This window comes from Actinia tenebrosa, unplaced genomic scaffold, assembly GCF_029948245.1.
Source record: "Actinia tenebrosa isolate PJP-AT-01 unplaced genomic scaffold, QUT_ActTen_1.0 PGA_scaffold4__44_contigs__length_22323623, whole genome shotgun sequence".
In the NCBI taxonomy this organism is placed as follows: domain Eukaryota; kingdom Metazoa; phylum Cnidaria; class Anthozoa; order Actiniaria; family Actiniidae; genus Actinia; species Actinia tenebrosa.
Genome location: NW_028292581.1, coordinates 5,477,538 through 5,499,534, shown reverse-complemented (window position 1 = coordinate 5,499,534; position 21,997 = coordinate 5,477,538). Strand labels below are relative to the sequence as shown.

Here is a 21,997-nt window from a genome sequence, read left to right as displayed (position 1 = left end):
CGTTCTTAGTTTTCTGGGGAAATTGACCTCGTGTTCAGTATTGCCACTCTCACAATCTTTTTTTAAGATATGAATAAGGCGCAATTTGACAATATACCACTCGCAAAACTAGCCAAAAATCTGCACAAGTTGCGCACGTAATATTTCACATATTTTTAAATTACATAATTATACTTACAATCAAGCAAATTCATATTTTAGTATGCAATATTACATCTACATTAAAGAAATACTATTTGTCGCTAGTCACATTTGATAGTATTAAACACAGGTTATAAAAATATTGCTAGATTAAAAAACGTTGAAGGCGTTACAAGTGATTGTCCATCCCGTCGTCAAGGCGGTTTATTAAGCAATTGAAGAACTGTAAAGGCTGTTTCATAATAGTTCTTTGTTTACTAGTTGAATAATGTTATGTTATTCAGCGGTCAAGTGCGTTGAGCATGCTTTGAATCCCCGCTAATCAATGCATTTGACCTGCGTGCCTTTCGTATGAGTGGGAAACTTAAAATGTTGATTTACAAAACATTTTAAATAGAGTGTTTGCAACCATGTGACTCAAAATCCCTTGAGGTATGAATAACATCGAAAAAGCCGCCATCTTGGTTGATCTAACAAGAGCAGCTAATGAGAAATGCTTTGTTATCGTCAACCAAGATGGCAGCAATGACGTAACATACACCTGCTCTATTGTTTTCATTTGCTTTATCGTAGTCAAGGTTATGGCATAACATGGTACGGCCAGAACCGTACCCATTTATCTGAAACACGCTCTAATATATACTACAATTATTACGAATCTTCGATATAGGTTTCTTTTGAATCAAGCTAAAGAAACTAACCCTCTAATGCAATTTGATTGAAAAAGGGCAACGTAATAAAAAATCAAATCACATCAAAACACCAACAAAAATTTTAAAAAATTAACGAAATATATCAAAGCACCCACAAACATTAAAATGTTTTAAAATGAATTAAAATAAATGCAAAAAAGCTAGCGCTCGACTATATATATTCCCTAGGGGAAAGAAACTACAAGCTAATTCATACTATAAGCCAGCCTATCATTAGCACTACTATGTGGATTGCAGTTTCATTTGTACGAACTAAACAATACTCTTGAAGAAGGCCTTTGGGTTGTACATTATATTTGCGTCCTTTGTATGGATCAGGCCTTGCTACTCTATACATCTTGATTCAATTGTTGAATTTAAATATCGTTCTTAGTTTATGGGAATAAAAATATAATCTTACTTCTCAACTTCAAAAAATAAGAAAAAACAAACAAAACAAAAAACGAAGACTTCATCGTAACATGCACTTCGGTCAAACATTCAGCCCAAGCGAACGAAAAAAAAAAAGGAAAAAATGGATTTAAAAAAGGCTTTGCTTTTGATGCTGTTTTCTAAACCTATCTTGTTTTCAGTTTCATGAGGTCTGTTCATCTTTACGGATTCGATCAGTCTACCTCACGTCGTTAACTGAATGGTTTTCACAGCATGGTTTCAAACACAGAGTGGTTATATTTGGATTTTTCTTCTCTATTTACAATAATGAGCTTTATGAGTAAAATAGGTCGATTACGAGTTTCTGTGTTTGGGTCTGTATCTAAAGTCTGTAATTGGAATGACTTTGCAGCCCATATCGTGTGACGCTTGGCTCCAAGGAAGACCGCAGTTTCCTCCGTATATTGTTAAATTTCCAGAATGTAACGAGCCCTCGCCAAATGAGGGTATTGACACATGTCGCCGAATTTGAAAGTCTGACTTTACGTCCTGAAAAAAAGAAAAAAAAAAATCACGTCTTATTCTAAGAATGAAAAAAAAAAAAAAAAAAAGTGGACATATATTTGCTAAAAAATAGATGTCGATCTATTGAGCATCGGACATTTTATTCGTCTATGATCTAGTGTGCTAATCATGTGCACTTTGACCATAAGGTCTTCATCCCGCTATATATCCAGTACTGGATTCACTTGAGACTTGCTCGCTTATTAACTGCGCTTGAATAATTTTCGCTTAGCGCGAGTAAAGACCTCTGGCGGGAGACAAAAGGTCGATTTGTGCTATCTGTACGATTAACCGAATTGAAGACGGTCTAAAACAATACCTACTACAGAGGCAACAACGTAACGACAACAACAACAAACAAAAGCAACTACAACAACAACAACACCGAAAAAAAAAACATTATTTCGTGTCTACTTATTTCGTAGATATCTGTCGTGTTGCGGCCAGTCAAGCAACGCTTTTGAAGCCTAATAATGGCAACGGAAAACCCCCTTATCAAATGTTCAATCAATCAATCAATAGTTGTTTAAAAATCATTGGTTATCAATTAATTACCTGAAAAAGTTGCTTAATGCAGCGTGTTGTGGTTTGTTTGCCATATTTGATGAGTGTTTGAGTGAAGTCATTACGCCACGAGTATTCGTTTGCCTGCGACGAAGCGACAACGGTGATGTGGCCATAAGAACTCCCATGACTTGATCTTGAAAGCTCGTCGAGTTTATGGACCAAATGACCAGAGTAACTATAATCAGCAATAATATAAACACGCTTGGCAGTACAGCCCTTTAGATGTTTAAAAATTTCGTGGACGGCAAACATTTCTTTGTTTTCTGTAAGTCCATCACCATTAACGTCCCACATCAAAAGAGCCCCATTGCTCTTTGCTGGTCCTGTCAGATAGAGTACCAAAGTGTCCACGCACCAACGTGCCTTGCAAAGTTTATCAATGTAGTCGGTCACTCCAAAATCAGTCATAGCTGCCGAGGCATCTCGAGTTGTTTTCGGGTTGCCATCAACTGCAACAAAAATGTATACATTCTTGAAAAATCCACTCAGCTAAATAGGTGAAAGGTGGTTTCCATTGAGATGTTTGTTAATCGTTAAAATTTCGCAAAAAATGAATATCACCAAAACCAATAAAGTTAATGTTTTCTTGCGATAAAATATTATGGCCATTGAAAGAAAAGAAAGGATTGTGTTGAATTTTTGTTCTTGATTTTGCCCCCTTGGGTGTGGATTTACAACTTGACCTCTTTTCGGATGTCAAGGTTAAAATACTAGAATATAAAAGGCAATAATGGGGAACTACTGGTTAACTCTAACGATAACTTAGCTTAACTGCATGGATATAATAAGGACTTTGAGGGTTAGATTCCCTACATGTGAGCTATGATTTAATCGGATGAAAAAGTTACATTTTCTCATCAAAACTAAGCAATACTTGACAAGCTGAGCTAGCTAAAGAAGGATTAGCCCTTGGGTCTTTTGTTTGCCGCATAAACATTAGAATAATCTAAAGCAATTCAGCAGCCAAATGCGAATCGCGTCGCAGGTAATTACAGAAACAGCATGAGTTACCTTTTGTTTCACAGAAAAATTAGCGGCCCAAACTGGCCAAGTCAAAAGACCGATTTAGTTTCTTTTAATGTTTATTTTTCGCTGGTTTGTTTTGTAGCTTATAGTCTTTTTAATTTCTTATTGAAATAGCTGTCTATAAATGCAGGAACACGGTATCAAATACTATTAAGAGTCCTTGTTATCGAAGTTGACCACGGTCACTTAGTGTAAAATGCACGTTTTTATACATTGCACTTTTTTTTTGTTCGAAGACTGTTCGGCACTTCCTTACAGCGTGGGCATTTTCTTACTCGTGGCTTCTTAATTCACTAATACGTAAAGATGCTCAAATAAGTATTTAATCTCGAAATCATAGACGTTCTTAGTGTCTTAAGTCGAATAAATTTACAATAAATCCACTTAAGAAATGCCGTGCGCTTCCTTTGATCACTGAATCGCGAGCATCTTGCTACGTCCGCGGTGATATTATACCGAAATAACTAACGTTTCATGACTGCTTTACTGTGGATATCACGATGACTCAAATATGCATCTAGTATGACAAATGGTGACCTAACTTGGAAAGAACCGACGGGAATGCATTTTAATAGGCGATTGAAAAGTTAAGAAACGCCTAGCCACTTGACCTAGCCAATACTCATAAAACTAAGATACGTAATCGTACATAGTTACTTTTGCTTGTGGAAAAAGCACTGAACATGATAAGATCAGCAAGCCGCTATTATAGACAGCAGATGATATAAACGCCTTATAAACTTTTTATATTCAATGTACGTAGTTTAAAGTAATGAATGAATGAAAACCTATATTTAAGCAGGGTATTCTCTTCAGTAACAAAAGTACTGCTATGAACGGGAGCCCTATAAACGAGAAACTTTGTCATGTAATGCACTGAATCCTTTTATATAAATTCTTTTGGGGTACTAGTTTTTGTGAAAGATAATAAAAAGTAAGGAGGAGAAGGACGGGAAAAAGAGGACTGGAGAAAGAAAGAGAAGACAAGGAAAGAAAGAAAAATAAAAAACACGTTAAGAAAAGGAAAGAGAAAAGGAATTGACGAGGAAAATAAAAATGAAAAAGGAAGAAAGAAGCAACAAACGCAAAATTTGCATTGCATAATCAGCAGGGGCATTATGAAAGCAATGGAAAAAAACCAACACAAAAAACGAGCCGATATCGTCAAAAATAACTGAGTTAAAATCGTGCCAGATGCCATAAGCAGTCCCTCTATTAATAGTACCAACAGTGGTAAATTACATGTTCTAGATCATTATATCAACCTACAGATGGTCAAGTCTTTTCGTACGTGAACTTATTTTGCCTGAGGGGATAAAAGAAAATTGCATTGGAATTGCTACCGCACGTTCCCAACAAAAACAAATCAAAATATATTAAATGTCGCTAATGACGAACTTGAAATTAAAATCAAATTGAAATCAGGTGCTGCTGTGTTGGCACGCGTTTCGGTTCTTCGTGCACACGTACAGAATGTTTAACGATCTTAGCGCCTCAATAAGAATAATGAGAGCTGCTCCGATGATAAATATATGGATGAAAAATAATTTTGTTATTTTTAAAATCATTAAGAGCCATTAATTCTTTTTGGGTTATTGCCTGGCAACAGCTGAACTCTAGCTTTTCAGAAGATCGATAAGTCGTGCATTCATTCATGGTGCTTCTCTACCATCCGAGACTAGAGAGAGAAAGGAGGACTGATGGTTAGAGAAAAACGGGAGGGAGGGGGGGGGGGGTTATAACGGCTGTTGTTTGCATTAAATCTACGTGCTGCCTTAAATTTAACAAGTTGGAAAGAGTTTATGAGAAAAGCACAGTTTATTGTCTAGAAGCTCTATGTTTTATTGCCAAATGTCCCGCGAAACGAATTGGGCAATGAAGATCTCAAAAACCAAATATAGCGGACAAAGGCTTTATTAAGTTTTTGTTTCCAACGTTCCTAAATTATGATTACAAAAATGATCGTGATAAAATGTATTTCACAAGTATATTCTCAAATATCCTGAGGGTAAATTAAACATTAATTGATTTTACTACGTGAAAATGAAATTATTGATGCATCTAGCGTACGTGTACGGCGAGCTTCCTTTCTTATTCATTCCGCAATACCGGTACTTTAATGCTCTAATTTCTTTGTAATCGTTTCTTTAGTGACTAATGAAATTAATGTTGTGTGTGCACGTTCACTCATAAAGATATTAGTTGTTTGATATTCTCTTCACGTTCTGTGTATACTCAAGGAGCGGCCCGACAATGAACACGTAAAAAAGTTTGTCCTAAAAAGTCCAGTACACAAAGCCTAAAAAAGTGATAATTATAAAAGTCTGCAAATGCGAATTTTAGCTTGGTTGGACTTTAAGCATTTTGCCTTATGTTAAAACCTAAAGTTCTTTCAAGTACTTTCTCACGGACCACTTGTTACATCAATTATGGCAGACTGAACATGAGTGTTTTATGTATGATGAGAGAAAAACGAAGGAAGCGGGAAAATGATCAAACTCAGTGACGTGCCCTTATTGGCCAGAAAGATCGAACCCCGTGATCTATAATAAACATCTTAGTTGGACGTTGCTACGTACGGCAGGCTGATTCCCTTTTAACTTCCTCGAGATAGAAAAAACAAGCTATGGTCTTCCCGCTGCGATTAGCGACTTTTTTTGTATGGTCGGAAGGACTTTGATGTGATGCTACTGGCGCACCGACTTCACTTAGCACTTTATAGAAATAGAAAACTAAAAATTTGCAATATATTGAAATAACATCTGCTTATGTTTGGTATAGTCAAATCCAGTTTATAAAAAGGATTTTTAAACTTGTAGACCTCTGTTATCTTAAAGATGATTTATACAATTGTAGGATCAAAGGTGCTTTTTATATCTACGTTGAAAAGATAAGAAGTAAGCGTAGGAGAAAAAAATCTCGACACTTCTTTTGGAACTACTAAGAAATCGACTGCGTCTTTACTTTAAGATTAATTACGGAGACCCTATTGAACTTTATGTGACCTGCTTGCTAGTTATCACATTTTCGAATCGTTTATCTGTGCCGCTAAAGAACATCAACACTTTTTTCAGAAAAAAAAATTAGCGCTTGGAAGCCAAGCGGCGCGAAGATTTAGTGCACTTTTAATTATATTTTGGCATGTCACTCTTTTTCTCGTAGGAACATCAAAGAGTTAGGACTCCTATGAACAAACCGAATCGTAGAATAGAGCAATTAAACATTTGAAAAGCCAGATTGGTGTTAACAAAGCCACTCACATCCACATTCATTAAACAGCTTTGAACGGGGCTTGCCGACCGAGATTTGCATCAGATGCATTTAGCACTCCAAATGCCGCGATAAGTGACTCATATCAAGGTCTAGGACCGGTAATTCACCTAATCAATAATGAAAACACAAGGGTTTACTTACGCTCGATTTTGCCGTCGCTGCCATAAAACGTTGTGATGTGTTCCTTTTTGAATTTGTTATGAAGCAGGAATTTCCAGAAAAGTTGTACGTTTGTTGCATGGCGAGAATGAGCTGTCAAGGGGTTCCATCCTCCGGACACTAACACGGCATAGTCGCATCTCTTGGAGGTGCAAGTCTTTGGTGGGGCTTTAGGTGGATAAGGGCAGCGTTGAGAATTGGCACACTGAAGTGGCGGAGCAGCCGTCAAAGTCCTGCACTTGCCAAATCCAAAAAGTCGATCTTGACAAACTAGTTTCTGGGTCCGACTTGGGTCGCCAGCAACGAAAACATGGGGCAGGAAGTCGATGTAACACTTTTTTCGTTTCCTCTCGTCAACTGAATTCTGGCAGTGCGTTTTAGTAGCGGCTATCATACAGTCCCCAGATGCTTAAATGAGAGAATTAAACTCAATGAATGAAGCGCAAAGAAAACGTCCGACTTCGGGGCGACTAACAAATCCGGATTAGCTGTATTATACGTATAACAATCTTTTTACTGAGTTATGATGCTTTACTAAGAGTGACTGAGTTTATATTATTATATTACAAGGTTACGAGTGCACAAATCATAAGTGTTTTGTTTTTCTATAACTCTGAGTAAAACCAAGGTATTTTGGATTTCTAATAGGCTTCTGACATTGCTCAAACATTAACTGGAACTAAACTTGCATTGCCCATCACATTATTCATATTTTTCATTTTACTACGTATTTTCTTGATCGGCCGTAGCCTTGCCAAGCTCCAAGCTTGCACTACAAAACTGTCATAAATACACGAGTCCTGTTATAAGGGCACCAAAAAGACTAAATAGTTTAAGAACAAAAGTTCTGTACTCACCAGTAAGAATCGCTGTGCTGTTTTGCGTGCAGTTGAGGTGGTTTGCATTCTCTTCCACGAAGAAGATGTATACAAGATGTCCGAAGCTGGCCTCAGGATAAGGATCGATAGCCAAAACGCTGTGTATATTACGACTGTTTGGTAGCAGACTGCGGTGTTTACGATCTGGTAGTCTGGCCGTCAATTGTTCGTTTTGTTGGTGTTTCGTAGCGATGTATATATTCATTTTTTGCACGGGAACTTGACGGGTACTGGTGCAACTGTTGCCTGATCGCCAGTTAATACATGGATATTGGCGAATCAACCTCACTGCGGCTTGCAATCGCAATCTCCATATTCTTGAGTTAAATGCATTTCTCTGTCCGGAATGGACCACTAGACTTCCACTCAAATCTATCATGAGCCACAAGAGAACGGCGAATGATGTCAGTGACTTCATTGCTTGTTCGTTCCAGAAGATAACCAAGATATAAAGGCAAGAAAAGATCCCGAGGTATGACCAAAAACTGTCAATTCAATAAAACAACGCACACTTTCCTTTAAATAGTCTCTTTCAGAATCTCCCGCTTCATCGGATCACTGAATATTTGAGAGTGCAAGTCACTAACTTTCTCTTTATAAATTTTATCAACGCCTGAACGTGATTGGCTCGCGGCGTCTTCTAAAACTGCGCTAATTGTGTTAGCAATATCCAGGCAACTTGGGAGAAACGGAGACCTTAGCAAGTGAGTTCGCTAACTTGTCCGTTACCCATAATTCGCCGGATGCCCCCTTCTGACCTGTGGACGCGACCTTGGTAATCTTTTTATGAGTTATAGTAATGCCTGCGGTTTGATATGGTAACGTTTAGTTAAGAAATCCTGCCCCGGAAATTCGAAAAGGAATTAATGTTTGCGTATATCTCACGCCCTCTTAAAGACGATTTTCTTTTCTTTTAGCACTTTGAAAGATAGTGAGGAATGCTAGAAAATTCTTAGGAGAAATGACTAACTGGTGTCCTGCTTTGCAAGTGGTTGCGGGATATCGTTCAGTTAATTGCCCAGTCATTCAGTAAAACGTATGTGGTTGAAAGGTCACTTTTTCTCGTTTTCTGCAGCTCGTCTCAAAGTGCCGCAATTCAACAAACGAACCATGGTTTAATTGAACGAAATGATACTCTTAGACGCTAATAACATTACAATCTAAAGCCGCCTAGGACACAAACAGGGGGCGCCGTGTTTTTCCATCCTGATGTATATCTCCAATATTGATGAAAAAGCTGCTGATAATTGGTCCATTCAGTGATTTATCGGAGCGTGAGTTTAATGTAAACCTTCTTATAAACCTTCTTCCAATCAAGTTCTACTCTAAGTGTTCTAAGACTCCAATCTAGACCGGCACTTAGTATAAGCTGTACATAGACTGCCGATGCCGTGTAATAAAACTGCTTTCTTCAAAAGGTCAAATTTAAGTTGGCTGGACTAAGTCTCTTTTTGGTTGCACGAAAATAAAGGCAGATGGAAATATTACTCAATTAAACAAGCTTATTTAGGAGCGATCCGCATAATCTTTGTATATATATTGAAGGATCAGCATTGAAAAAAACGTAAATAATATCCTTGCTTCACATGGAACCTTGTTGCCCGGCTCGATTGTCGGCACAACGAACTCCATCTGCGCTCTGATCAAAAGAAGACTATTTACGCCAAGTCATTCGGGATTTTGTGATGCGAATTTAATAAATTGTAAAGGATTTAATTGTGAAAAATTAACTAATTTAGAGAACAAAACCTACTGAGAAAGGGGGCGGTAGCTATTGTTCTCTCCATAATAAAGGTCACCGCAAACATTGTTGACCGCTGGGATTAAATGAAGCGGTACGCATGCGAGGACTGAAAAACGAATTGAGCTCGGCTAAATATCAGATTGTTTTTCGCTTAATAAGAAGTCGGTTTTGCACCGCTATGATAGTCCAGAAAAGTAATGATGTGGCGGTAAGTGGTCATCTTGTATGGTAATAGAGTACCCCGATGAGCATGTATTACCTTGAAAAAAAAAGCTGTATTAATTATTGCGTCTTTTTATACAGAGTGTGCTAATAAGATACATAGTTGTCCCTATAGAAACAGGAACGCCAATCCGAAAAAATAAAAAAAATAAAAAATTAAAATTAAAGTTACAAAATTTATTTTTTCATCACTAGGTGTGGAATACACTTGGGTAATTTGAAAGTGCAGAACCGTATGAACACGAGCTGGCACACATAGCGGAAAGATGTATTAGTCGAAAAATACCGTCTGCTAATGACTTGCTTAAGCCCTATATATACCGTTCCAAATAGATATCCCAAGATCGATGTTCTATAAAGCTTCGCAATTTTTAGCCTAGAAAATCAAGCAAAGAAAATCCCGGATTTCCGATAAACGAAGTAGATGCATTCTCTATAGACGGAAGTAACTGGTAAAATAAGAATTAGACACAGACTTCTGTCAAGAAAATTAACAGACTGTAAATAGTGATTCAGTATAGATGGACCTTGTAAATGTCGTGGTCAAGCAATAATAGTGGATAAAATAGTGTATAGGGAAATTCTGTAAAGATTTTCTCTTAAGTATCGTTACAAAGTCATATGGAGTAAGGTTTGTTTGACGGCAATTATTAATCGGCATTGATCGGTGAGGCTCAACCAACAGTGTAACAAAACGAAAAAAAAAATTTTTTTAAAGAGTTTAAAATGTAGAGAGACAGACAGAAAGACAGACAAATAAAAAAAATATTTTCGTACCAATTTTTTTGAATTCTTTCCCCTAACCTAACCACTACGAATTTAAAATGATTTATCTGGTTTCCACCACGGTAATAGGGTTAATGTTAAGTATAGTTTCCACTCAGTGCTCACTTCTTTGATTCTCAAAGACAAAGTTTTTTTTTTTTTTGCATTCGTGATTTTAGTGGTGAATTAAATTAACAGTCCTATAAAAGAACGTTTAATTTCTCTGGGATTTAGTCACGTTAGTATATTTATGTATATAATATGTACATAGTCAGATGGTTCGAACTGGGCATGCGTATTACAGGACGGAAGGATGGGTATTCAGCTTTCAACGACGATCCCCGGACATATGAAATATAAGTAAGAGGTTTAGATAGTTTGTCTGGGTTGTCTAACTTCGCTAGGATGCTTCATTATCAAGCCCATGGAGGTAAGTAACGCAGAATTAATGAGTTTTGAATTTTGGCGAAGTTGAATGAATGGCGACGTATTTCCGAGTACCTGTTGCGATAACTCAAGAAGGGGAGGAAACCGTGGGACAGCGGGGTTATCTTAATGTTCCTTCATTTTTAGAAACAAAGCGATTTTCAAATTAAAAAGAAATCAGGGCTTACTTTGATGTCAACCGGCTCTTCTCAAGAATTCCATTTCAGTTCAGTTTCCAACGAATATCTTAATGAAAACCGCGGGGCGTAGTTAGGACTTCCACTTGCAGAGCATAACGTAACATACAAGTGTGGCAGGAATGATAACGTAAATTCCAACTTATCTTCGTGTTCATCTACCGCAGTCTAATTTTAACCTACGCCCAGGAAAAGCAGATTATTTAAAATAAATGCTCTTAAATCTATCCTATATATCTGCAATGACTCAGGGGTGATCCAGCCACTTGCATGACCGCGATTCACGATTGACAAAGTCCAGAATCGACCCATTCCAAGATGGTAAGGCGTACTGTTTGGTCTGGTCTTAGTCTGGTAAGATGACTGACTTGAAGGAAAAAATAAAAAAAATTTATCAGGAATGACGATAAAAGTAAACTAATAAAGTGTTCTATTCAGTGACCGAGTAATTTTTGAGGGATTAAGCAGTATAGATGATACTTTCTCTTAAGGTTTTTTTAATCCAATGTCCTTTAGTATGGCAAACTCAGTTCTTCTTACTTTTAAAAGCAGAAAAACCAAACTCAGACCTATATATGTTTATAGTCTGAGGTAACGTTTGGGCTACTGAGCTAGTTTGAACCAAGTTGTTTATTAACGGTCTATTTACTCCTGTCAATCAGATGTAAAGAATTAGTATTGTCTAGTTTAGGTAATCTTTTCTGCAATGTCATCTTTGAAATGCAGTATGGTACTTGTTTAAAACTTTGGTCTAATCTTATTTTGTCTTATGCAATGCTCTAATCCGCTTATTTTGTCTTTATGGAATATACTTTTTTAGGGAGAAAAAAAAAAAAAAAAAAATCAACGAAAATTTAAAAACAAACAACCGAACAGGACCGTCTTTTTAAAATATACTGCAAGAGCAGAAAGGGTTATGATTTTATCTGGTGCTCCAAAAATGTGTAAGTCACTATAATGAATAACTTTGGCGGAGATCATTGAAGATAAACTTGACTGAACTGACTATCATCGATCATCTATCAATTTCTCTTATGCCTATAAAAACGAGCAACATTAGTGGAAGCACGACATCAGTAAAGAGTATATAAGATTGTGAAGATACTGAGCCTGCATAGCGGCCCAAAAGGGATGGGGGATGGGGGTTGGGGTTGTGGACCAAAGCGATGCAAATGTGAACACTATCGATCCACTGCAACGTGATAAGCAGTCTCATATTAGTGAGCTACAAATACATCCACGCCTATATAAATAATCCTACTGGGCCCGGTTGTACGAAGCCTGGATAGCGCTATCCAACGGATAAATCTTATCCAGTGGATACATTTATTGGATAACAGCATCGACTTATCCACTGGATAAGGATTTATCCGTTGGATAGCGCTATCCAGGCTTCGTACAACCGGGCTCAGACAGTTATTTAACACTTATTCGCCGAACGCAAAGTGATTATAGGTGAATATTTACCGAACCGCAAGTCTTCGAGTGGCGAGATAAATATTCCCCGAAATCAATCAGCCTGAGGGTATTAGTTGTTTAAGTTGAAATTCAGAATTAAAAAACGTTTTAATATTACTTTCGCTCTGGCAAACTTTGGGAGACCTCATAATCACCGCTCGAGCCGTGATTGTCGTCTCAGAGTCACTGGCCGCTCGACCAATCACAGGGCACGAATCTCTATATCTGAGTCTAAATTCCACTCTATATCCGAGTCCATCCCTGTATATATGATTATAGAGTGAAGTCACTAGACCCGTGAAATAGATATTAAACTAATACACTTTAGTAGACCCTAATTCCATTGTTTTCTTTTGTGTGTCTTTGATATTACATGTCGACTAGTATTTTTTTTTTTTTTTTTGATTTTGCGGGTTAAATGCCTTCACTCGAATGAGTGTCTCATGTTATCAAACTTCATAGTTATCTATCACTACATAAATGTTTATTCCAGTCGTTATTGAGGGTTACTAAGTGCCTTGACTTTAAGAATTGCCGGTTTAGGTGACAAGTGGGGGATAACTAAACTGATATCCGACTTATCCAGTTTTTAAAAGGGTCAATTGGTGTTTCCCTTTGTAGGGATGTCTAGTGGTCACTAAAACGAAAAGCCAAGGAGGATCAAGGAAAGGAAGAGGCGGAATTCGTAACCAATTTCCTTATGCTTTGGTCATTTTTTCCCAATATTCTATAGAATAATGAAAAGTTTGAAGTGAGCAACATCGTTAATCAAGATAAAAATATTTGAGGATCGTATAGAAAAGAAAATTTTTTTCTGATGTTTTGGGCCTCGAGCCTTCGATCAGTGTTAATTAATAATTGATTACTTATTCTTGAGGTCTAGTATATATTTTCTCATAAATTTAATTTCTTTTGGATATTTGTTGTTTTTCTTCTTCTCAACAAATAAATGACCTCGATAAGCTGACCCCATGTTTTTAAAAGCTGAGGCAAATGATGAACGACTTCAGATCTTCCCTGCCTCTTAGATTTGATAAGCTCTAGAAGATTCAAATATTTGAAGTGGAGATGAATTAAGAGCGCAATAGATTCTAAAGGTTTCTGAAGAGGGACCACCCAGGGTACGAGCAAACAAATGCTATTAGCGAACTCTAGACCTCTTCATTACGAATTCTTTTCAACGCATAACTTGATCTAGGGTATATCACTTTCTTAAGAACATGATGATTCTTTGTTTGAGTTTCATGCAAAAAAGACTTGTCTGCATTGCGATTCTTAGTTTGAAACTGAAAAATATTGCGAAGAAAATTTGACCCAACAAACAGAGTTCATCCCTCGGAACCCCCCTCCCCTACACACACAAATAGGGAGGGAGGGGAGGGAAGGGGGAGTGACCAACACCGACCGTCCAAAGTGTCTGAATGAATGTGGCTTACTGTCTATGTATAGATCGTTAAAATTTGATTTTAATATTATGTATTTTATCATTTTACAATACAAGGCTGTGTAAGTGGAAAACACAGTCGGCATGGTGTTGGGTCCACTGCAAGCGGCGGATGACGGGAAAACCTTTGTCTTCGTAGTTAACTTATGGTACTTATAGTGCATCAGCACATAGAATATAGGTAAGAAGAAGAAGAAGAAGAGAAGATACCGTAGATAATCAAGGTATATATAGTCACCATGTACATTCCTTGTTAGCCTCTGAATGTTGGACTAAGATCAGCGAAGTATAGATGTTTCATGGCGTCTTCTGCCGATATTCTGTGTGCTGGGTTGAGTACTAATAATTTCTGTTAAAAAAAAGTATAATAATAGAAGTCAGATTGGAAGACAGTCTCGTACGCAGCGGCTATAATTCGAAAACTGACAACGATTGGTATCTAAAATGAAGTTAAACTATTACGAGGGCATAGACTCCTTGCAGCACGTCGGAATGCAGCTCAATTTGGAGGACATAACAATAGTTTTTCAATTCTCAGGAGATTGACATTCTATTTTTGCCCTCCAAAATGAGCTGCTTTGACGTCACATGCAAGGGGTCTAGTGCATCCCTCCCCTCCGTCTAAGAGAAAGGAAATGAGTTTGAGTAAAAATGAATTTTCAAATGGAGCCTGAGGACAAACAGCTAAATTGGAGAAAACTCTCCTGGCAAGGGGGAGGGCAGCACATCAGTGAAACAAACTCGACTCACACATGTGGCTCAGTAAGGAAATGAACCTGTGACCCAAGGCATGAATTACAAAGTGGGAAGAGCTTAAGGTAGCACATGTCGACCATAGTGCTTGACTTTGACTGACAACAAAACATTTTTCTCATTTTTAGGCATAACATGCTATGTTTATTTTGATGAATATGCACTTGATATCAGAATCCAAAGTGCATTACCTATTGAACTGTTGATAAACATCTGATGGAAGATCACCATAAGGCATTCATATGTTTGTGATAAAAAAAAACGGAAAAAAAAAAGAAAAAGAAGCATTCTTACCTGTAATAAGTCTCTCCCTGTAACACCAAGTTTTGGTACAACGAGTTCTAGAGATACAGATGTGCCTTGAGGCGCAAATTCCTGAGAGATAAAGGCCAACAATTACATCAAATATATTAACATTATAATTTGCAACATAGTGAAGGTCAATATTAGCAATTGATGTACCTCCAATTTTAGTAGCCTGAGCTAGTGAGGAAATGTCATTGAGTGATAATTAATAATTCCTCTGGACCCCAGGGTACGATTTTACTGATGGGAGAACACTTTAACTTTATAGTTTAAATAGTAAAAGTAACATGGTACAAGGCTGTAGAAATAATAAAGGAGTCACTAGGAAAAAGGAACTGCAAGAAACTCTAAGGCACAGATTTGCTCAAACTTCAAAAATCAACTTATCTAGCTGAATGAAAGGTAAACCAAAAACTTCAATTGACATCCTAAAAGTGCAGGGACTGCAGGGAGGGAGGGGAGGGGTGCCACCATTAAATTACTTGTTTGTTATTTAAAATATCAATAGCCAATGGAATGAATATGTTGTAAATGCCCCTCAAAATGCTAGAAATCCAAATACCAAGTGTCTCAATTTAGAATTCTTTTTGGTGAAGCCTGCCCCTGAAACCTCATAGGTGTTCCCGCCTTTGTCCATTGTAACAAGTACCCCCTCCCCCCCCATCAAAAATCCTCTCTCTGGGACTTTGTACCTGTAGCTCTATACTTAGCTTTGATTAAAATGACCACTGAAAGTTACATTACTTACTTTATAGTCAGGTAGTTTAGTTACATTAGGCCAAGATTCATTGGTGGGTGTGCCAAGAATTCTGAAGTTCAGTCAAGGATGCATAAAATGGAATGGTAAGTACCAAACACCTTTTTTCAATGTACATATCTTCAGAGAATATCCAATTTTATATTATTTTCTGCAAGCACTTTAAGTAGCTATAAAGCACAGATAATACATTTTCAATTATAAAGAGGATACTTAAATATTCTCCGTAATTCATCTTCAATGTCATTTCCTGGAAACAATGGTCTTCCTCCATTTGCCATTTCTATTGTCAGAAAAGGAAAAAAGAATGAAGGTCGATTGTATAGTGAAATGGATCAAAATAAAACATATTGATCATGATTCCATGTAAACGTCTCAGACACTAAATATGAGATGTTATTGGGGGTAGACATACCAGGTATCACAATATTATGACCCATAATTCCTTTCAAGACTCAATGCCAATTAGTATATGTAATAGGACTCCATGCTGTCCAATTAAGAAATAATTGGACAAGGAAAATTCCAAGGACTTCTAAATTTGGATGAGGCCGTAGAGCAAAGGGATTTTATTGTTCTGCCATCTAATCACAGGAAGCCCAAGCCATATAAGGGTGTGAACACAGGATGGTGCAAAACATCTATTGCATGATTTGCTCAGTTGCACTTACCAGCAAATATGCAACCAGCTGACCACATATCAATTGAGGTTGAGTAAAGTTTAGCTCCCATCAACACATCTGGTGGGCGGTACCACAGGGTTACCACCTAAGGATCCAAATGATATATAACTTACTAGGCAGTTACACAATTTACATGACATTCAAAAGTTTTAAATACATGTACCAAGGGTAACTCCCATATACATGTAGTGCTTCTCAACACTTCCCAAGAGTTGTATCAACTGCCAATCCACAACTGCTAATATTATACAAAACTGCACACAACGGTTCAACAGAGAAACCAACTTTTTTCATTTTTCAATATATATTGAAAAAAAAAATTACAGTGACCGCTATTTGGATACCAGCCTGAATGATGCGATATATATAATGTGTGCATGTGCATGACATGTATGTGCTGTGTGCTCCCCTAAAGGCAAAGCATTTGCTACAGTAGCTATCAATCAATCAGAACATGAGATTTATAACCATTACTTGAGTTCTGTACTGCAGGAAAGTATGTAACAGTTAGAGGATTGTGAAAATGTTATCTTGCAAAGTTTTTGTGGTATATTAATTTATAAAAGAATAATATATTACAAATAGAATAATATATTGTTGCAATTGCATTTAATAGTATTTTTTTAGGTACCTCTGCTGAATAGCATCTCACAGGAATACCAAAAGCCCTTGCAAGGCCAAAGTCAGCTAATTTCAGCTCACCATCCTGGTACATACAATGTAAAAACAACTTAGAATCTTGAAACAAAATGAAAATTGTAAAAAAATAAATATTTTTTCAGATGAATGAATGAATCAGTACCTTGTTGATGAGCAAGTTTTGAGGTTTGAGATCTCTGTGTAAAACATTATGGCTATGGCAAAAAGCAAGTCCTCTGAGAAGTTGGAACATAAATGACTGAAAAAAAACAACAATTAAAACCATCTTACAAAAGAAGACATAAATTTGGTTATCATGAAAAGTAAGAAAAAATGTTATGTTCCAGCCCTATTTGCTCTGTTACTAGCTGGGTTCCAGACATGGTTAACTATCCTCAAGGTCTGGCATTCACTCAAACAATAACTTCTGGAGTGTAAGGTATTATATCTGCTTCAACTGTTTCTAAAATAAAAAAAAGTACTACCAAATATACTACTGCTGAACCTTAACAACATGGGCATCAACTTCTCCTTGACAGCTATCAAAGTACTTTTTAAGGTCCTAGAAAGGAAATAACATATTCTTATTACCATCTAATACTGAATTGAGAAACTATAAGGTATTGTTTTTATCAATTGAATTGCGAGCCTTTTTTTTTTTTCTTTTTTTTTTTTTCACTTGATATTTTTAACTATCATATGACCCATATCTGCCTGGGCGCACGCTCTTAAGAAATCTTCAGGAAAATGGCGTGAGCAGGGCTGTACGGCTTTGAGTGAGCAGGGCCGTGGGAATCCCTATGACCTTGCTCGAAACCTGCGACCATATTTTCTTTCTTTTATTTTATTATTTTTCTTTTTGTGAGGGTCATGTGATAAAATGCTTATTGACTGAGTTAGGTCAGGCTGTACGGGAAAATATTTCAGCTCTCGGTCATTTGTACAGACCTCGCTACACTCGGTCCGTACGGCATCACCTTGAGCCAAACATTTTCCCGTACGGCTGTCCCACTCAGTCAATGAGTACATAATATGAGTTTCATTATCATTTACTGAATGGAGCATGGAACAAAGTTATTCTAATTATCACCTCTCTTGGGTGGCATGGGTGGGGTGGTGGTTTACAGCTCGCCTCTCACCATTGTGGTCTGCACTTGGCAATGTCTTTTTGTGAAGTTTGTTGGTTGGGAGACTACCATGATTATGGTAGAGGTTTCTTTTTGCCCCTCTTGAAAACCAGCATATTATAACACACTAAATTCTAGAATAATGTGTGAGTGATAATAGCTTTAATAAATAAATGATCTCGAGGTTCTTCGATTTTGAGAAAAAGTGGATGCTTATTTTTAATCAAAGCCTGAACGGAGAGATCACTTTAGAACAATTTCTCATGATTAGCAGGTGAGTTAATAATACCTGGTCACAGAATTCAAAAACCAGAGTTAACTTCTTTTCACTGTGCAAGACATCATGGAGTCTGTTAGAGAATCATAAAATAAGTATAGGAAATCACATGATCTTGAGTACAATTTGGAATTTATAGTACAAGTGATGTTTTGAAAGTTATCAAAATTGAACAAGCCATCTTGGTAACCACTTGGTACAGCTGTAACCTCCAGTTATGCATACTAATATGATACAGACTAATGACATTACAACAGACACTAAGAACTCTGCAAAAAAGGAGCCTACAATCTTGGTCAAAAATTTTGAGAAAAACATGAAAAATTCCCATTAAAATGACCCCCTCTGATCCCTCCCTAAACAATGTTGTTTCGAGGGAGACAGGGCTGCTTTGCCTGCTGTGACCAACATTGTCATGGGGGAGAGGGGGTACTGACAATATTTTTTTTAATAAGGGAAATTCTACTATTTCATGATCCTTGGATGAAAAATTCTCAACTGTTTTTGTCCAAGACTGTACATAACTTCTCCTAACATTTCTCTTGTGTTATCCCCCTTGTTATCCATACCTAGCCTGGAGTAACTACTGCATAATGGAATGAAACTGAACAAAATTTCAATTGAGCTTTAATTATTTGATTGTTTACTGATTGTTTAGGCAATAGAATATTTATAATCAAATTAGAATTATGGTGTGGAAGTTCATTATGATTTGATTTTAGTTCAAATTGGCTAGTTCAATTACGTTTGATTGTTGAACACTATCCAAATTATTTGAAGGATTTGCATTGTTTTGGATAGTTTAATTTTTAAATAGTTGCACCAGGTTTATACAACTGCACACAGCAAGTGCTCTGTATTTCTTCAACACCAGATATTCTATTGTGTACTAATTAATAATAATTAATTAATAACAATAAATAGATGATGGCTAGTAAACACTAGCGTGGACTGCGTCGGTGTTTCTAATGAAACAGTTATTGTAGATCTTGATAAGTTATACACCGTAGTGAAAATAGGAACTGATGTTTCGGACGTTAGTCCTTCGTCGGAGTCAATAGAAAGTAAGAGTCAGAGAGATGTTTATATAGTAGAGGAGAGAGAAAACAAACCAATAAGAAAAAAGCAAGCCATAAAACAAAGGAAAACAAAAGGATCGAAAGCAACAATAGGTGGGAAATAACTTAATTATAAGCGAAGCGTTCGTTCATCCCGTGGGGATTAACGGTGCCAAGTGAATGAATTAAGCTCATTTCTTTCGTTTTACGATGATTGTTGCTGCAGTGGGTTAAACACAGACCAAAAACAATAGCATTAAGCTCAGAGTGATTAGCAGAGTTAAAGTGCCGAGCAACTGGTTTAGATAAATCTTTCTTGCGAATGTCGTAAAGGTGGTGACGCTATGACCACTCGACCATGCTGTCTCCATAAGAGAAAGCATTGTCGAATTTAACTACTTTTAGCTCAGGCGTCTGAAAAACAAAGGCTGTAAAAACTTACAGGTAGACTGGAGATTGAAGACCCCGGAAAAACTACAACACTGGGAATACTACGACCCCATAAAAATAAAGTGATAGGAAAAATGAAAAAATAAATAAATAAAATGAAAAGCGAAGTACCCAGAAAAACAAAAAAAACTACATCCCTTTGCGTGCATTCCTGAGATCACCTGGTATGACCTTTTCTAAAATTTTAATTTAAAACAATAAAAACAATTTAGTTCCCCTTTTAGAAAAGAAAAACCTTGAAAATATAAGTAATTTGTTCATCTTAATTTCTGACCTTGTAATGTACAGTGTAAAGACTTTATAATAACTTATAAATGACACGTTGTTTTGGTGACAACAAAAAGAAAAAAAGAAACTAAGATAGGCTTATTTTTTGAGAAACAACCTTAAAACGCTTATGAAAGCAATGTATGTATAGCACTATATAAATTATATTATTATTAACTTTTTTTAAAACGAGGTATTAACCAGACTAACCTTACGATATTGTTGTGTTTTAATTCCTTTAGAAGAGATATTTCTCTCAGGGCTGAGCTTGGAACACCCTAACAAAAAATTTAAAAAATTCCATCACGAAAGATCTTGCTGTCATCGATTTTGTTTGATTTCCAAAATTATCATATTTTGTTCAGCAACTTACTTCATCATCATCATCAAGTCTCACACGTTTAAGCGCTACAATCTCATGGCTCTCTTTATTCTTTGCTTTAAATACTGTTCCATAGGTTCCTAAATGACAGAAATTACCTTTATGAACGACTTTGACAGATCAAAATCACAAAATGACAATTAAATTCGCCCAAGCCGGTATAAACCAAAATTATGACATCATCTTCAACCCTCTGATCACTCGCTTACCTTCGCCAATCTTTTCCAGTTTCTCATATTTCTGCATTCTATAAATACATGTATTTTATAAAATAAGGTTCTAAAGTCAATATGAATTAAAATAAAGGCATAAAAATGTCGTTCTTTCTTGTCGTGTTTCAAATACAAAGCCCTTTTCTTCTTTTGGGCGACTTGAAAACAATATCTTCCAGGCCTTCCTCGGGTTATCACGGTAGTTACTGGAACTAATAGGGTAGGGCGCTGACTTACAACAGGAATAAATAATTAGCGAAAAAGGAAACAAAAAGAAAAGAAAAAGAAAAGAAAAAGAAAAAAAAAAGTAAATTAGACAAATAAAGAAAATGATAATAATAATAATAATCAATTTAAAGAAAACGAGAAAAGAAACGGAATTAAATGGAAAGAAGAGACTAAGAAAAAAAGAAGGGAGAAGCCAAGAAAAGAAAATATAAAAAATGAGAAATGTTAGAGGAAAGGACATCCTAAAAAAAAAAAAGACATACAACGATGACGGAAAATTCAAAAATTTAAAAGTAGAGCGGGAAAAAATACGCAATAAGTGTTGAAATATTTGACAAAGTCTTTCGTACTCCCAAAGTCACTAGCACTGAAACTGCAAGAGACTTTTATGTTCTCTTATAAAACCTTATTGTTACCCATACTACCAAGAAATGAATCGCCATAAAACTATAGGGCATTTCTTTCACTGAAAACCGATAACGCCAAGCCATGAATGCAGGCGGTTTCGAGTGAAGTTCTACAATGAATTTCATGTAAAATGTGGTTTCCAGGAGTCTGCCGGCGTTCTGGGTATATTTCACACAAACATATCGAAGGGAAAAAATATTTTAAAATGAAAAGGGAGTATGCCATCCCCCTAAATCCGCCCATTGCTTCGCTATGGTGGCCGAGAAATTTAGAGCAAATCGTTTATGTCAAAAACCGCCCTTTTTAAATTAAGTTAGATATATATTTCAAGCTATATATCTCACTCATTCAACGAATACAATTTCAAGTGCGTATCCATTTTATTCAGTTCTATGAGTTACTTTAAATAAAATGGGTGGAAGCAAATTGATACCAGTCGGACAGCAGTATAACGCCTTGTTGAACGCGATATTCTTTTTTTGCGGTTTTTTGCAGTATATT

The 21,997-nt window shown here is 36.6% G+C and overlaps 2 protein-coding genes and 1 long non-coding RNA gene across 5 annotated transcripts; 1 reads left to right on the top strand and 2 right to left on the bottom strand.

The window, feature by feature from the left end:
- Window positions 1-688: 688 nt before the first annotated feature.
- Window positions 689-9,476, bottom strand: LOC116298307 (uncharacterized). Its single transcript, XM_031706707.2, has 4 exons — window positions 7,673-9,476; window positions 6,798-7,223; window positions 2,346-2,806; window positions 689-1,775 (listed from the first exon to the last, which is right to left on the bottom strand). Exons 1-4 carry the CDS (start codon window positions 8,109-8,111, stop codon window positions 1,581-1,583), a joined length of 1,521 nt encoding a protein of 506 aa, XP_031562567.2. The 5' UTR covers window positions 8,112-9,476; the 3' UTR covers window positions 689-1,580.
- Window positions 9,469-10,439, top strand: LOC148906918 (uncharacterized). Its single transcript, XR_016121140.1, has 2 exons — window positions 9,469-9,645; window positions 9,855-10,439. It is a non-coding gene; the product is annotated as an uncharacterized LOC148906918 (long non-coding RNA).
- Window positions 10,419-21,044, bottom strand: LOC116298309 (cyclin-dependent kinase 5). Of its 3 annotated transcripts, none has more exons than XM_031706710.2 (13): window positions 20,858-21,044; window positions 20,640-20,728; window positions 20,477-20,544; window positions 18,504-18,564; window positions 17,593-17,649; window positions 17,251-17,346; window positions 17,080-17,154; window positions 16,437-16,533; window positions 15,979-16,048; window positions 15,757-15,817; window positions 14,997-15,077; window positions 14,188-14,298; window positions 10,419-11,414 (listed from the first exon to the last, which is right to left on the bottom strand). In XM_031706710.2, exons 1-12 carry the CDS (start codon window positions 20,892-20,894, stop codon window positions 14,203-14,205), a joined length of 888 nt encoding a protein of 295 aa, XP_031562570.1. In that variant the 5' UTR covers window positions 20,895-21,044; the 3' UTR covers window positions 10,419-11,414; window positions 14,188-14,202. The 3 variants fall into 3 exon arrangements, with proteins under 3 accessions (XP_031562570.1, XP_031562571.1, XP_031562569.1); XM_031706711.2 differs by having other exon boundaries at window positions 10,419-11,410; XM_031706709.2 differs by lacking the exon at window positions 10,419-11,414 and having other exon boundaries at window positions 13,954-14,298; window positions 20,858-21,043.
- Window positions 21,045-21,997: the final 953 nt, after the last annotated feature.